Raw genomic sequence first — 16,481 nt, 5'->3', positions numbered from 1 at the left:
GGAGGGCAGCGACACCTGTCTGGGCAGCAGTGTCACCAGAGTGAATACTTCTTTCAAATAAAAAATACAACAAAGTAACGTCTTAATGGGGGTTCTCAATTCTTGTCAATCGAGCTAGTAAAGGCCATAGTTACCGAAACAATGAAGGACATGAATAATTTTTTAAGAAGGTAATTCAAATTTCTGCTAAGAAAACCAGAAATTTCAGGATAAAATCTTACAGAATCTCAGCAACACCACAGCAGGCCCCCGACCCCACACCTGCGGCTCCGCAGCGAGCGTCACCACCGCCTCAGATGCATTTAGCTGCACGTTGGGAGAATGTTCTATAATCCTCCGCAACAGGCACCGCTGTGAGGGCAAAACCACCTGCCCAGCCTTCACTGGATTACTGCATCGCATCAACTATCAGTCATAATTAACTTACCTAATACTTACGATTTGTTTTACTAGATGATTTAGAGTAGCATATCATCCAATAATAATTTTAATATTGTCCTAGTTGACATATTGTATTAATTTTAGTGTGAATTTATCAAGATGTCATAGTTTTTCCCTATAATTTAAAAATATTTACTCCTGCTCTTACAAGTATCATTATTATAACAAAATGCCAAGAATTTCTGAGCAAAACACATTCTATGTCATAAAGAAAACCCCGAGACACACTCAGCGGGCCCCGTTCTGACCCTTCCCCGCTGCACCGGCTCCGGATGCCTCTGAGCCTCCTGGGTGGACACACGAGATCGGCGGGCAGACTGACGAGCAGGGCGTGGCCCACGTGAGCACCTCTGCACTGACCGTGCACAGCCACCCCGGCCCGCCCGGCCCCGGCCCGAGCAGAGGCTGTCTGAGCGCCCGTTGCAGACACCCGCAGCACACTGGCCAGCACACTGGTCTCTGAGTGCCGCCTGCTGGGGTCACAGGGACCAGGCCAGCTCCCGGGGGCACACAGCAGCCCCACCACGTACCGGCCCCTGGCTCCCTCTCACGCTCCGATCGACCTTGCTTCTGAAACAGCTTCGACGACAGCTCGCCAACCCGCTCATTTTCTGCGTTGATGGCGTTCTGAATTTCTTGTATCTCCTTTTTTCTGGCTGGAGGAAGTTCTTCTATTTTCTCACTTGGTTCTGGCTCATTCGTGCTATCATCATCACAAACCTCAAAGTCATCTTCATAGTCCTACAAACAATAATCATGTTTTTTAAAACTTTAAGACAAATTGACTTTAAAGAACACAAAGCAAAACATGCAGTTTATCATTTAAAACTAGACAGTCGCCGTCAGCCTCCTGGCGGATCAAGAAGACGCCTTTGTTTGTATCTCCCTTACAGTTACCGGCAGACATGTGTCATCCAGCCCAGGCTCCTCGGCTAGCTCACAAACACGCTGCCAGACCCACGCATCAGCACATCTGCGGGGGCGTGTGGGAGACGTAGGGCAGGCGGGACAGTGAAGGGCGGGGACGGTGTCTGCAGATGCCGCTCAGTGGCTACTGTGGCCCCAGCTGACACAATAATAGGGGAGGGTCGCGGTGCGACCTCCACACTAGACCCAGCAAAGGGCGAGAGGGCAGAGGCAGCACTGCTGCCCAAGAACCCGCTCCCTTCCCCTAACAGCAGCAGAGACGCACTGTGGCCTCCTGGCTACAATTTCTTGTGGCCACAAGCAACAGGGGGCAGTGCTGTGGGCCAGCAAACCCAGCTACCCCCACCCACCACGTCCCCCCACCACAGTGGTGGTGCCCCAAGACCTAGCGAGAACACCCCCCACCCTGGCCACCAGGTGCTACATGCACAGGTGAGAGAAACCACAGCCTGCACTACAGCGCCACCTGCTGGAGAACAGAAGAGCGTCCTCTCGGCACCAGGGTGCTCACTGTCAGGCTCAAACCTACCTGAACAAGAAAAGAACTCCGACTTCAACTGCACCAGCCAAGGAACAACCCATCGAGCACCATGAGCAGACAAGGTAACATGGTCACAGAAAGATCATGACAATTCCAGAACCCAAGTCAGAGCCACGGGATGCCGGATTCAGATGACAGAGAATTCAAGATCGCGGTCATGAAGAAACTCAATGAGATACAAGAAAACCTCAGAAAGGAAGTTCAATAAGCTCAGGAATGAAAATTAATGAGCAAAAGGAGTACTTTACCAAAAAGACCAAAACTACAAAAAGCACCAAACCAATTCTGGATCTGAAGAACTCAATAAATGGGATAAAGAATGCATTAGAGAGACTGGAAATAGAGCAGAACATAGGGAAAGGAGAATTTGTGAGCTCCAAGACAGAACCTAGAAAAGATTCAGGTGGGAGAAGAGAGAGAACTAGGAGCGAGAAAAATAAAGAAACGATACAAGCACTACCTGACCCCATTAGCAGGGCAGCACAAGGATGATGAGCTTCCCAGGAGGACAGAGAGGGGGTCCATGAGGACTTCTGAAACCCAGGGAAGAAAATGCCATTCCAGTTCAAGAAGCCAACAGAGGCGATTCCAAGATGGCAGCGGATTAAGTGGAAGCTACACTGACACTCTCCCAGGACCAAAGTGGAATTACAACTAAAATACAGAAAAACTTCCTGAAAAATCAATTGAAGACTAGTTGGAGAGAACCCTGATAACCAAGGACATAAGTGGAGACCACATAGAGACAGCATTGACAGGGGCTGGGTTCCCTCCCGGAGCTGCGGGCTCACCGGGCGCCTCGCCATCTTGCAAGGAAAGGAGGATTTTATTGGAAACCTGACTTTCCGCGACAACTGCAAACACTGAACAGCTGCGAGCACCAGAACACCGGTCCCCTATCGGCGCAAACATTCGGATTCAAAGGAACCCTTCACTGAACCACGGAAAGGTCAGATTTCGCCTGAAATAAGGTGTGGTTTCTAATCCCCGCTGTGGGAGGGAAGCGCGCGAGCCGCGGGACCAGCGGGAACCGGGAGGTCTGTGCCTAGAAAAACCGGCGGCAGTTGGAGCTGCCGTGATCCGTGAATGTGGAAGGGGTCCTCTGAGTTGCTAACTGAAGTGACCTCTTAAAATCAACTCATTTTAATCTGACGAGGAGGATCAGACTAAGAATTTTCAAAGGAGTGCGGGCTCCTTAGTCTGGCGCACAGACCCACTGTCCGCATACTTGGGCTCTTTCCGACTCTGCTTACTAAGCCCAACGCATAGGAAAGCCCAGGTGGAAAAACCCTGAAAGACTGCAGGGGAAGTTGTTTTTTTCGGAACCTGGGAACAGAGCTGGGTGTGACCATCGGAGAGGCAGCTGTGAGGCACACACCTCCACAAACCGGTAGTGAGTGCCATAGAGGGGAAAAAAAAAAAAAAAAAGCTAGAGAGGCCCAGAAGTCAATTCAGAAACACTGCCACCCAGGGGCTGAAACACTAATTGTCTCTGGTGTAATCAAAAATAAATACGAGAAATTAAGACACGACCGGCTTAAAAAGCAGGACTGGCTTACAACACTGAGGAGCAGAGGAACGAAGCTGAACTGAAATACCGCCCAGACTGGGAAACAGGCATACCAAACAGAATAAAAGAGGAAGTGAATGACAGCCGCTACTGCACATTTTAGTCTTCCTATTTTTTAATTTTTAATTCTTTTTTCAATTTTTTTTTTCAATTTTTTTATTCTAATTTTTTTATTTTCAATTTTTGCATCTTTTACTTAAGAAAAAAATTTTTTTTTCTTTTTCCTCGATTTTCACCTTTTTAATTATTACATTTTTATTTTCAATCAGCATTATTATTGCTATTATTTTACTTTTTTTTTTTGTTTTTTTTTAAATGTCATTAGATTTTCTCTTTCTTTTATTTTGGGATTAGTGTCCTACATTCTATTTGCATCTTTCCCTTACCCTATCTCAACGCTAACATTTTGCCATCACTCTCATCCTAACCTTTCCCCTTAAAAAAATTATTTTTCTCTCTGGCCTTTTGTTGTTGTTTGCTTGAATGTTGATTAGATTGAATTTTTATGCTTTTTTTATGAGATTGTTTTGATTATACTTTTTGTTTGTTTGGTTGGTTCTATTGTTTGCTTTGTTTTTTTTTTTTTTTTTTTTATTACTTTTGTATTCTCTTGCCTCACTTGATATTAGTTGCTGTTGCAGTTTGTATTAATCTCCAGGCTCGTGTTGCTGGAATTTGCTGGGATTAGTGGTTGTTCTAGTGGAGTCTACTCCCCATATATATAGTTTGTTCCCCTTTTCTCTCTTAGTATTGTTCTTGCCTCTCTTACTCATTTTTCTTTTCTTTTTTCTTACTGCTCTTCTCCCAAGTTCAGATTCACACTCTTTTTTTTTTTTTTGTTCTTTCTTTTTACTCTCCCTCTTCCACTCCTATTCCCTAATTTGTCTTTCTCTGGTGGTTACCTTTATTGGAGGTTATTAATATCGTGAATACAATTCTGTTTAGTGCCTTGTGTGTTGTGCCTGGTTGTGTTGTATTTTGTACCTTTAAATCAACGCCGGAGAGAGAGAACTATATAACCAGACATCCGGAGAAGAGAGACCATGGGGAAACAAAGAATTAGCCCCCCCAGGAAAGAGAAGCAGGCATCACCAGAAAAGGAAGTAAACGACCTAGAGGCAAACAACCTATCAGAGAAAGAATTCAGAGAAATGGTCATAAGGTGGCTGAAAAGGATGGAAGACAAATTCGACAATATGAGTAAGAACCAAGAGGAAATGAAGAAGAACCAAGAAGAAATGAAAAATGACATCGCTGCTGTAAAGAACTCAATAGAAAGCATCAAGAGTAGACTAGAAGAAGCAGAGGACCGCATAAGTGAGCTAGAAGACAAGATGGAAAAAAATACCCAATTACAACAGCTTCTAGAAACAAATATTAGAAAGCATGAGGAGAGCCTAAGGGAACTTCGGGACAACACAAAACAAAACAACATAAGGATAATAGGGGTACCAGAAGGAAAGGAAACGGAGCAAGGAATAGAAAACCTGTTAGAAGAAATAATAACAGAAAACTTCCTTGATATAGGGAAGAAAAAACCCACACAAATCCAAGAAGCTCACAGAGTTCCAAGCAAAATGAACCCCAAAAGACCGACGCCAAGGCACATTATAATTAAGTTGGCAAACACCAACGACAAAGTAAGAATCTTAAAAGCGGCCAGAGAGAGACAGACAGTTACATACAAAGGAACCCCCATCAGACTAGCAACTGATTTCTCAACAGAAACTCATCAAGCCAGAAGGGAATGGAATGAAATATACAAAGTCATGCAAAGGAAGGGTCTCAATCCAAGAATACTGTACCCAGCAAGGCTATCAATCAAAATTGAAGGTGAAATCAGGAGCTTCACAGACAAAAAAGGGCTAAGGGAGTTTATCACCACCAAACCAGCAATGAAAGAAATGCTAAAGGGTCTGCTGTAAAAAAAAAAAAAAAAAGAAAGAAATAGGAAGCAAAGAAGGAACACAGGGGTATAGAATAAAAATGGCGACAAATAAGTGCCTATCAATAATAACTTTAAATGTAAATGGATTGAATGCCCCAATCAAAAGACACAGGGTAACAGATTGGATAAGAAAACAAAACCCATATATCTGCTGTCTACAGGAAACCCACCTCAAAAAAAAGGACGCATACAGACTGAGAGTAAAGGGATGGAAAAAGGTTTTCCAGGCGAATGGAAATGAAAAAAAAGCTGGGGTAGCAATACTTATATCTGACAAATTAGATCTCAAAGTGAAGGACATAACAAGAGATAATGAAGGCCACTTCATAATACTAAAAGGAGAAATCCAACAAGAAGAAATAACTCTGGTAAACATATATGCACCCAACACAGGAGCACCAAGATACATTAAAAAACTCCTGGAAGATATCAAAGGAGAGATTGACAGCAATACAATTATAGTAGGAGACTTCAATACCCCACTATCACCATTGGACAAATCCTCTAAACAAAAAATCAGCAAAGAAACATCAATCCTAAATGTCTCACTAGACCAGATAGAATTAATCGACATCTTCAGAACATTTCACCCCAAAGCCACAGAATATACATTCTTCTCAAGTGCACATGGGACATTTTCAAAGATAGACCATATGTTAGGACATAGGCAAAGTCTCTCCAAATTCAAGAAGATAGAAATCATATCAAGCTTCTTCTCAGATCACAGTGGCATAAAACTGGAAATCAACTACAATAAAAACAACCCAAAGAAATCAAACACATGGAGACTAAACAGCATGCTATTAAACCATGACTGGGTTACCAAAGACATCAAGGAAGAAATAAAAAACATCATGGCAACAAATGACAATGAAAACACAATCCAAAATCTATGGGACACAGCGAAAGCAGTCCTGAGAGGGAAGTTCATAGCTCTACAAGCCTACTGCAAAAAACAAGAAACAATGGTAATAAATTACCTAACCAAACAACTCAAAGAGTTAGAGAGAGAGCAACAAGAAAAGCCCAGTGTAAGCAGAAGGAAAGAAATAATAAAGATCAGAGCGGAGATAAACGACATAGAGACCAAAGAAACAATACAAAGATCAACAAAACCAAGAGCTGGTTCTTTGAAAAGATAAACAAGATTGATGGACCTCTAGCCAGGCTCACCAAGAAGCAAAGAGAGAGGACCCAAATAAACAAAATCAGAAATGAAAGAGGTGAAATAACAACAGACCCTGACGAAATACAAAGGATTGTTACAAAATACTACGAACAACTCTATTCCAACAAACTGGACAACCTGGAGGAAATGGACATATTCCTAGACAAATACAACCTTCCAAAACTCAATCAGGAAGAATCTAAACAGCTCAACAGGCCAATAACTATGGAAGAAATTGAAGCAGTCATCAAATAGCTTCCGGCAAACAAAAGCCCGGGGCCAGACGGCTTCACAGGAGAGTTTTACCAAACTTTCAAGGAAGAACTAAAACCTATCCTCCTCAGACTATTCCAAAAAATTCAAGAGGAAGGAACACTTCCGGGCTCCTTCTATGAAGCTAGCATCACCCTAATACCAAAACCAGATAAAGACAACACAATGAAAGAGAATTACAGACCAATATCCCTCATGAACATAGATGCCAAAATTCTCAACAAAATCCTAGCAAATCGGCTCCAGCAATACATCAGAAAGATCATACATCATGACCAAGTAGGATTTATCCCAGGAATGCAAGGATGGTACAATATCCGCAAATCAGTAAATGTGATACATCACATAAACAAATTGAGAGATAAAAACCACATAGTCATATCAATAGATGCAGAAAAAGCATTTGACAAAATCCAACACCCTTTCTTGATAAAAACTCTCAACAAGGTGGGAATAGAAGGATCATACCTCAACATAATAAAAGCTATATATGATAAACCCACAGCAAACATCATACTCAATGGGCAAAAACTAAAACCATTTCCCCTAAGAACAGGAACAAGACAGGGATGCCCACTCTCACCACTCCTGTTTGACATAGTACTGGAAGTATTAGCTACCGCAATTAGGCAAGAAGAAGAAATAAGAGGCATCCAAATTGGAAAAGAAGAAGTGAAGCTGTCCTTATTTGCAGATGACATGATATTGTACGTAAAAAACCCAAAAGATTCCATCAAAAAACTAATAGACTTAATAAATGAATTCGGCAATGTAGCAGGATACAAAATTAACGCCAAGAAATCTATGGCATTTCTATACACCAATAGTGAACTTAAAGAAAGAGAGACTAAAAAAGAAATCCCATTTACCATCGCACCAAAAAAATTAAGATACCTAGGAATAAACTTAACTAAGGAGGTAAAAGACCTATACGCGGAAAACTACAGGACACTGAAAAAAGAGATAGAGGAAGACGTAAACAGATGGAAGAACATACCATGTTCATGGATTGGTAGAATCAACATCATTAAAATGTCCATACTACCCAAAGCAATCTACAGATTCAATGCACTCCCCATCAAAATACCAACAGCATATTTCACAGACCTAGAAATAACTCTCCAAAAATTCATCTGGAATAAAAAAAGACCCCGAATAGCCGCAGCAATCCTGAGAAAGAAGAATAAAGTAGGAGGGATCTCAATACCAGATTTCAAGCTATATTACAAAGCCACTGTTCTCAAAACAGCCTGGTACTGGCACAAGAACAGACATATAGATCAATGGAACAGAATAGAGAATCCAGATATCGACCCAAACCACTATGCTCAATTAATATTTGACAAAGGAGGCATGAACATACAATGGAATCAAGACAGTCTCTTCAATAAATGGTGTTGGGAAAATTGGACACACACATGCAAAAAAATGAAACTAGATCACCAACTTACACCATACACAAAAATAAACTCAAAATGGATACAGGACTTAAACATAAGACGGGAAACCATAAAAATACTAGAGGAATCCACAGGCAACAAAATCTCAGACATATGCCAAAAGAACTTCTTCACTGACACTGCCCCTAGGGCAATGGAAGCTAAAGAGAAAATTAACAAATGGGACTACATCAAAATAAAAAGCTTTTTTACAGCAAAAGAAACCATCAACAAAACAACAAGAAAGCCCACTGCATGGGAGAACATATTTGCAAATGCTAGCACTGATAAAGGTTTAATCTCCAACATCTACAGGCAGCTTATGCAACTTAATAAAAGGAAGATAAATGATCCAATAAAAAAATGGGCAACGGACCTAAACAGAATATTTTCAAAAGAAGACAGAAGGAAGGCCAAGAGACACATGAAAACATGCTCAAAGTCACTTATTATCCGAGAGATGCAAATCAAAACAACAATGAGGTACCATCTCACACCTGTCAGAATGGCTATCATCAACAAATCAACAAACGACAAGTGTTGGCGAGGATGCGGAGAAAAAGGAACCCTCGTGCACTGCTGGTGGGAATGCAGACTGGTGCAGCCACTGTGGAGAACAGTATGGAGTCTCCTCAAAAAACTGAAAATGGAACTCCCATTTGACCCAGTAATCCCACTCCTGGGAATATATCCAAAGAAACTAGAAACACCAATCAGAAAGGATATATGCACCCCCATGTTCATAGAAGCACAATTTACAATAGCTAAGATTTGGAAACAGCCTAGGTGCCCGTCAGCAGATGACTGGATCAGAAAACTGTGGTACATCTACACAATGGAATACTACGCTGCCATAAAAAAGAAGGAATTCTCATCATTTGCAGCAACCTGGATGGAATTGGAGAATATTATACTAAGTGAAATAAGCCAGTCAATGAAAGAAAAATACCACATGATCTCACTCATTTATGGATAATAAAGAACATTATAAACTGATGAACAAAAAGATAGTTACAGAGACATTAAAGCAACAAACAGACTTTCAAATTACAGGGGGAAAGTTAGGGAGAGGGGGGGTAGATAAGAAATCAAACGAAGGACTTGTATGCATGCATATAAGCATAAACAATGGACGCAAAACTCTGGGGGGTGAGGGCATGTGTGGGTGTGGGGTTGGGGGGGGGGTAATGGTAAGATATGTACACATATAATACCTCAATAAAAAAAAATAATAATAAAAAAAATAAAACAATAAAAAAAAAAAGAAGCCAACAGAACATCTAATTATCTCAATGCAAAAAGACTTCTCCAAAACACTTTGTATTAAAACTGTCAAAAGTTAATGATAAAGAATTCTCAAGGCAGCCAGGGAACAAAAAGACAGAAAACTCCATTCAATTACCTTCGTCTTTCTCAGCAGAAACCCTGCAGGCTAGAAGAGGGTGAAACTATATACTCAAAATATGGAAAGAGAGAAACCACCAGCCCAGGAAAAGAAATCCACGAAGTCATCCTTTTGCTGATGGGGAAACAAAGGCTTCCCCAGACACCGAGCGCTGAGGGCATTCACCACCTCGGACCGCATCACCAGGGGCTCCTCCACCTGAAGCAAAAAGACAGCAGCAGCAACACTGTGAGGGGCCCTGCCAGTGTGGCTCCGTGGATGGAGTGTCCGCAGCCTGGGGGGTCACGGTTCGATTCCAGCTGAGGGCTCATACCCGGGTTGCGGGCTCGGTCTCCAGTGGGGGGCGTGCAGGAGGTGGCCGATCAGTGATTCTCATTATCAGTGATGGGCAACCTTTTGAGCTTGGTGTGTCAAACTTCGCCAAAAAACTGAGCATAACTCGGATAGTGTGTCACTTTGAGGAAAAAACATTATTTTGCAAATGTTTCATCCTCAGGAGCAGCAAATGTTTCATCCTCGGCATGCGGCCGCCTCAGCGGACACGTGTCATCAGAAATGGCTACGCGTGTCAGTGCTGACACGCGTGCCATAGGTTCGCCATCACTGCTCATTATTGATGTTTCTATCTCTCTCCCTCGCCCTTCCTCTCTGAAATCAATAAAAAAAAATTTTTTTTAAACTGTGAGTGGGGCCGAAACCGGTTTGGCTCAGTGGATAGAGCGTCAGTCTGCGGACTGAATGGTCCCAGGTTCGATTCCGGTCAAGGGCATATACATTGGTTGCGGGCACATCCCCGGTGGGGGGTGTGCAGGAGGCAGCTGGTCGATGTTTCTCTCTCATCGATGTTTCTAGCTCTCTATCCCTCTCCCTTCCTCTCTGTGGAAAATCAATAAAATATATTTTTTTTAAAAAAAACTGTGAGTGGGATGACAGACAGAGGCAGGAAACTGCACCTCTACTTCAGAATAGGGCACTAAACAATTATAACAAAGGTAAAGAAAAACAGCAAGACAAGTACCTAGAGCTGCTGCAATTTGTTAAGAACGCACCATAAAACATCAGCATAGAAAGGAGGAGGAAAAGGACTGGATTGTGTAAGGGGATGGAGGTGCTAAGCAGAAGAAAAAAGGACTACATCTCCATCTACAAGATATTTTATACAAACCTCATGGTAACCACAAAACAAAATCCAGAGCTGGGCCCAAAGCATTAAGAAAGAGGAAACGAAGAAAAATATCATAGAAAACCACCTGACTGAAACAGCAGACAGAAAGGAAAGGGAAAGACACGATGGAGACAGAGCGGCCGGGACACACACGGGGAAAGGGCTGCAGGAAGTCCTCACGTACCAGGCGTCGCCCCAAGCATGAACGGCTGAACTCGTGGATGAAAAAACAAGACCCACCAGCACGCTGCCTGGCAGAGACCGCCACAGCTGCAGCGCAAACCGGCTTCAACGAGGGAGGTGACCCTCCCAGCAAACAGTGTCCGGAGAAAAGCAGGCCAAGCCACATTCGTATCAGACAAAATGGATTTCAAGACAGAAAAGATAACAAGATAAAAAGACGGACATTTTATACCGATAAAGGGGACAATCCATCAAGAAGACATAACATTTACTAATATATATGTATCAAAGATACTTTCAAATGATACTTCCAATAAGGATTTCTATCCAAAATATATAAAGAACTCAACAACAACAAAAAGTCTGCTCAAACAATGGGCAGAGATCTGAATAGACATTTTTCCAAGAAAAACACACAGATGGCCACAGCCATATGAAAAGATGCTCAATGTCACTAGTCATCACAGAGAAATTCAAATCAAAACCACGAGAAACCACCTCATCTCTGTCAGAATGGTTCTATCAAAAAGACACAAATAACAGGTGTTGGTGAGGGTGTGGAGAAAGGGAACCCTGGGCACTGATAGCAGGAATGCAAATTGGTGCAGCCACTGTGAAAACTGTGTGGAATAGAGAGCCCATATGACCCAGCAATCCTACTTTGGTTATTTATTTAAAAATATGAAAACACACTCATAGATATATGCATCCCTATGTTCGTTGAAGCATTATTCACAACAGCCAGGACATGGAGACCACCTGTCCATCGATGGATGATTGGGGAAAGAAGACATAGTGCGTGTACACAATAGAATGCAACTCAAACATAAGCAAAGATGAAATACTGCCATCTGTGACATGTGTGGCTCTTGAATGTATCATGCTAAGTGAAATAAGCCAGACAAAATGGACAAAAACCATGTGATTTCAGTCCTATGTGGAATATAAAACAAAAAAGTAACAAACAAACTAACAAAATAAACTCCCAGGCTTAGACTATGAGGACGTGTGTATTATATATGCTCTACATATACACACACATACACATGTGCATACATGTATACACACCTATATACATGCATATACATATGTTTGGATGCAGTGTACTTAACAATGAATTAAATTATAATGTCATTTAATTACATCATATTGGCAAGCATTAGTAGACATAAACAAACTTTTTATAGATAACAGACCTAAATCAAACAGATATGGAATCTTAAGAGTAGTAAAGAGAGAAAAACGCTGATTTTAAGGACAAATTATTTTAAGCCAAGAAAAATTTTAATGTTTATACATACTTCAAAATCATCTTCAAAATTGGCCATGTAGTCAACATTTTCTAAGTCAATGTCTTCCTTTTCAATTTCCTAGAGGTAAAAATCAAACACATAACAAAAAAATCAATCATAAATTTGAATCTTGCAAATAGGTTGGGAAACCACATGTTGTCTGAGATTCACTTGAAATTGCTAACTTAAAAATGTGAGTATTTATAAAACTAACAACCTACCTCAAAATTCTTTAAGAATTTGCTAACTAATTAATTAGTATGACTAAAAAGAGAAAGCAGTTAATAAACATATCGTTTTTGAGAAACTTCTCTAATTCTGATGGCTAAAGAAAAAAAGTTTTATACAAATAAATTCCAAACTTTAGCACTGCCTCTCCCTAGTCTATGTCCTACCCATGAACACATCCCTACGTTTGCAGTCAGGAGTGCGTGCGCGCGCGCACACACACACACACACACACACACACTCACACACACTCGGCAGCCCGTGTGAACTGCCGCGTGCTCCAGTGACTGAAATACAAGAACGAGGTCTCCGTGTGGAGCTTACTCGGCACGCCCCCCTTTCCATCAGGGAAGACAGGCTGTCCTTCAGCACCTGCAACCTGGGGGTACAGAGAGGGATCAGCAGGTGGGAGGTGTGCTCAGTCGTGCCCTGGAGCCTGCACAGATCACCGGAAGGCCACCTGGTTTGGGTCTTAAGGATGAGCAAGGGCTGCAGGAATACCTCAATACCTGGGGCTGCGGGGTTATCAGAGCAAAGAGTGTAGAGGAAAAACTGCCCTGCAAAGGTCCTCCGGCACGTGGTCATGTGCAGTCACTACGCTGCAGGCAGAGCACACACTCACCGCACAAGGAAGCAGGCTGCGCGCTGCCTGGTCAGACACACCAGCGGAAAAACAAGGCCCAGCCCCGCCCTGCTGACCGGTGTGAGCTCTCTGTGACCCGCGTGGCCGTCAGTCTGTGCCCAGCAAACACGCAGCGCCCCACCGCGTACCAGACCCTCTGCCAGAGAGGACAGGTGGCATTGTACTTCTCTGCACAGCTAGAACCAGCTGGGGACAGTGACAAGATGTGCCATCACAGGAGTCTGCCACGTCTGCAGTGTCTCCCGTGTTTTGGAAAGAGCTTCTGTGATCACAGTCCTCGCTGGTAAGAGGGCATGCTGTTGCTGTGGTCTCTGGAGCAGCATCCATTTCCCAAGTGACCTGTGACCTGGAGTCTCGCTCCCTGACATGGCCTGAACCTCATGTTGTGTGATGTCTCTATTCAGTTGCTTCAATTCTCCACAAACTTTTGAATTTAAATGCAGAGCAAGGATGAGAAGGCTGGCCACTCATGCATCCTGAACCTGTTCCCTGCAAAGCGCTGTGCGAAGCCTCCCCGGGGCCCACGGAGGGCGGCACGGCACTCAGCAAGCCCCTCTCCCCCTCGCCCGAGATCAAGCTGCCTGCGACCCGCTGACGGATTCTCAGACAAGTGTGAGCACAAAGGGCATGTTCAGACCTCTTCCCCTTCACTCCTTCCCCTAATGAGATGATGCTGGGGTGGGGGGCGAGCAAACACAAGTGAGGCATGTCTGCATCACAAGACGCACCCCTTACCGCAGCGTCTTCACGTCCTGGCCTCGGAGCCAGCTTCCACAAGGCGGGGCCCTCATCGTGGCTGTGCTGGGGGACAGAGCACAGCCAGGTCAGCAGCCAAAGGATGGTCTCCTGGGCACCCACAGGCCCACCTGCTCCCCTCCTCCCTGGAGGGGCTGCCCTCAGTGGTACTGATGGGGTGACTCTCTGTGCCTTGGTCTCTCCTCTCAGAAGTGAGGGGATGATGGTGCCTACTGCCTAGTGCCAGTGTGAGGGGCGGGCACAGTGAGACTGCCCAGCATGGGAACAGCTGCTGGGTCACTGGTACGAGGAAGGCAGGACTCCAAGCACCACTGCCCCAAACTACTCGGTGTCCCCAGGAGGAAAGGGAGAGCTTCCCATGTGCCAGACTGCAGGCTCTCTGCAGGCACAGGAATTCCCCAGGCCGCCAGGGCAATGCCACAGACACAAGACCCCACAGCCCAAGGAGCTGCCAGGTCTCCAAGGTCGCTCCTGCGTGCTTTAGGCCGCTCCTCCTTAAAGAAGAATGTAAATGTCTCTGATCATTTCTTATATTGATTATATGTCGAAAGAATAGTATTTAAGAAACAGTAGATCGCTCTTGCTGGTGTGGCTCAGTGGATAAAGCGTCGGCCTGGGGACTGAAGGGTCCTGGGTTCGATTCCACTCAAGGGCATATGCCCAGGTTGCAGCTTGGTTTCCAGTCGGAGGCGTGCGGGAGGCAGCCAGCCAAGGCCTCTCTCTCATCACTGATGTTTCTCTCTCTCTCCCCCACTTCCTCTCTGAAATCAATAAAAATGTATTTTTAAAAAAAAAGAAATAGTGGATCATATATTATTAAAATTAATTTTGTTTCCTCTTTAAGTTTTTACTGGGAGTACTAGAAAATTTTAAATTACAAATGTGGCTCATGCCGAAACCGGTTTGGCTCAGTGGATAGAGCGTCGGCCTGCGGACTGAATGGTCCCGGGTTCGATTCCGGTCAAGGGCATGTACCTTGGTTGCGGGCACATCCCCAGTAGGGGGTGTGCAGGAGGCAACTGATCGATGTTTCTCTCTCATCGATGTTTCTAACTCTCTATCCCTCTCTCTTCCTCTCTGTAAAGAATCAATAAAATATTTTTTTTAAAAATGTGGCTCACATTATAATCCAGTGACCCACACTAATCTAGAGCTTACCAAACACTTGGGAGACATAAGGAAAACATTAAATCTATATGTTCTCATCCAACAACTCCACTTCAAGAACTTTATCCACAGAGAGTATGGGGGGCTGTGCCATTAGAAATGGAGGATTTCCACATGACTGGGAGGAACAGCCTGCTGCATGGGGCACAGGAGGGCGAGGTGCTAAGGTCCCCAAATACACATCAACATGATTGAAAGGGATTTCATGAAAAAGAAGACCCTATGGGAAGAAGTGTGGGTCAGGCTAATTTTTCCTGAGGTGTGGTCATAGCTGGAGAGTGAGTGACCCCCCCCCCCAAAAGTGAACAAATAAAACGGGCCCACACGCTGCACAAACTAATCCATGTAAAATTGTGTGTTTCTGTGTACATGTATGAAATAACAGAGGACAAAATCTGCCATATTATCTATAACTAGAGGCCCAGTACACAAAATTCGTGCATGGGTAGGGTCCCTAGGCCTGGCCAGCCATCAGGGCCAATCAGGGCCTTCTGGCTGCCGGCCGGGGCCTCCCTTCCCTGGCTGCCAGCTCCCAGCCGGGGCCTTCCTTCGAGCTGCCGGCCGGGGCCTCCTTCCCTCGCGACCCGCGCCACCACAGGGAACCTGATGGGCCCCGATTATCAGCCAGGCCTAGGGACCCGACCCGTGCATGACTTTCGTGCACCGGGCCTCTAGCGTATAGATAACAAGAAGCCTAGAGAAATGGTTTCCTGGCGTTATAACTGGTGCACCACTGCGGTTACAATAATCGTGATGAAGACTGTTCTGTGTCTACTCTTCTGACGGCACCAACACGGAGGACTGGGAAGGGTGTGGTCTGATTCTCGCAGTGCTGACTCCCTTTAGTCTGCCACTTCTTCTTCCTGTATCTCTGTTGGGTGTGTGTTCACAGGTAATTGCTAACCTTCCTGCTGAGCTAATTATTTTATCCTTATGAGACGTCCCTCCGCCTCCTGACACTCTGTGTCCAGTCCCTTCTGTGGCACCAGCACAGCCACTCCAGCTCTGACAGCTGCTGCCTGATGGCTTCTTGTCCATCTCTTTGCTTCCGATCTCTTTCAGGCTTTTAACCTGGCGTGTTTCTTAGGCGCTCCCAGGAGCCACCACTCCAGTGACCCATCAGGCAAACCAAGTGCCTGGCGAGCCTTCCTGCACAGGAAGGTCAGCGTGGCCGTCTTACCTTCCTTCTCGAGTCTTTCTCTTTCCCACTGCTCCTCACTACATCCTCTGCATGCCTAGAAAGAAAATATGATCAAAGCCAAAATTAATTTTTAAAAAATAGATCGTGTTAGATGTCAGCAAAGGCTCTCCTCAGTATTTGACAAGATGAAGTAC

The 16,481-nt window shown here is 44.2% G+C and overlaps 1 protein-coding gene across 4 annotated transcripts in view; it reads right to left on the bottom strand.

The window, feature by feature from the left end:
- DYNC2I1 (dynein 2 intermediate chain 1) overlaps window positions 1–16,481 on the bottom strand; it is a 66,088-nt gene that overhangs the window by 32,702 nt on the left and 16,905 nt on the right. For 2 of the 4 annotated variants that reach the window (XR_013814312.1, XM_079786358.1), the window contains exons 7-10: window positions 16,327–16,381; window positions 13,959–14,024; window positions 12,362–12,430; window positions 972–1,182 (exon numbers count right to left, since the gene is read on the bottom strand). Coding sequence is in view for 3 of the 4 variants with exons in the window: in XM_079786358.1 (XP_079642484.1) it covers window positions 972–1,182; window positions 12,362–12,430; window positions 13,959–14,024; window positions 16,327–16,381 (401 nt within the window). In the remaining variant the exon portion in view is untranslated. Of the gene's footprint in view, window positions 1–971; window positions 1,183–12,361; window positions 12,431–13,951; window positions 14,025–16,326; window positions 16,382–16,481 lie in introns of those variants that run through there. The other 2 variants (XM_079786359.1, XM_079786360.1) reach the window with 2 other exon arrangements.

The sequence above is a fragment of the Cnephaeus nilssonii genome (genome assembly GCF_951640355.1).
Source record: "Cnephaeus nilssonii genome assembly, chromosome: 12".
Taxonomy (NCBI): Eukaryota; Metazoa; Chordata; class Mammalia; order Chiroptera; family Vespertilionidae; genus Cnephaeus; species Cnephaeus nilssonii.
This window is presented reverse-complemented; position numbering and strand designations above follow the sequence as displayed.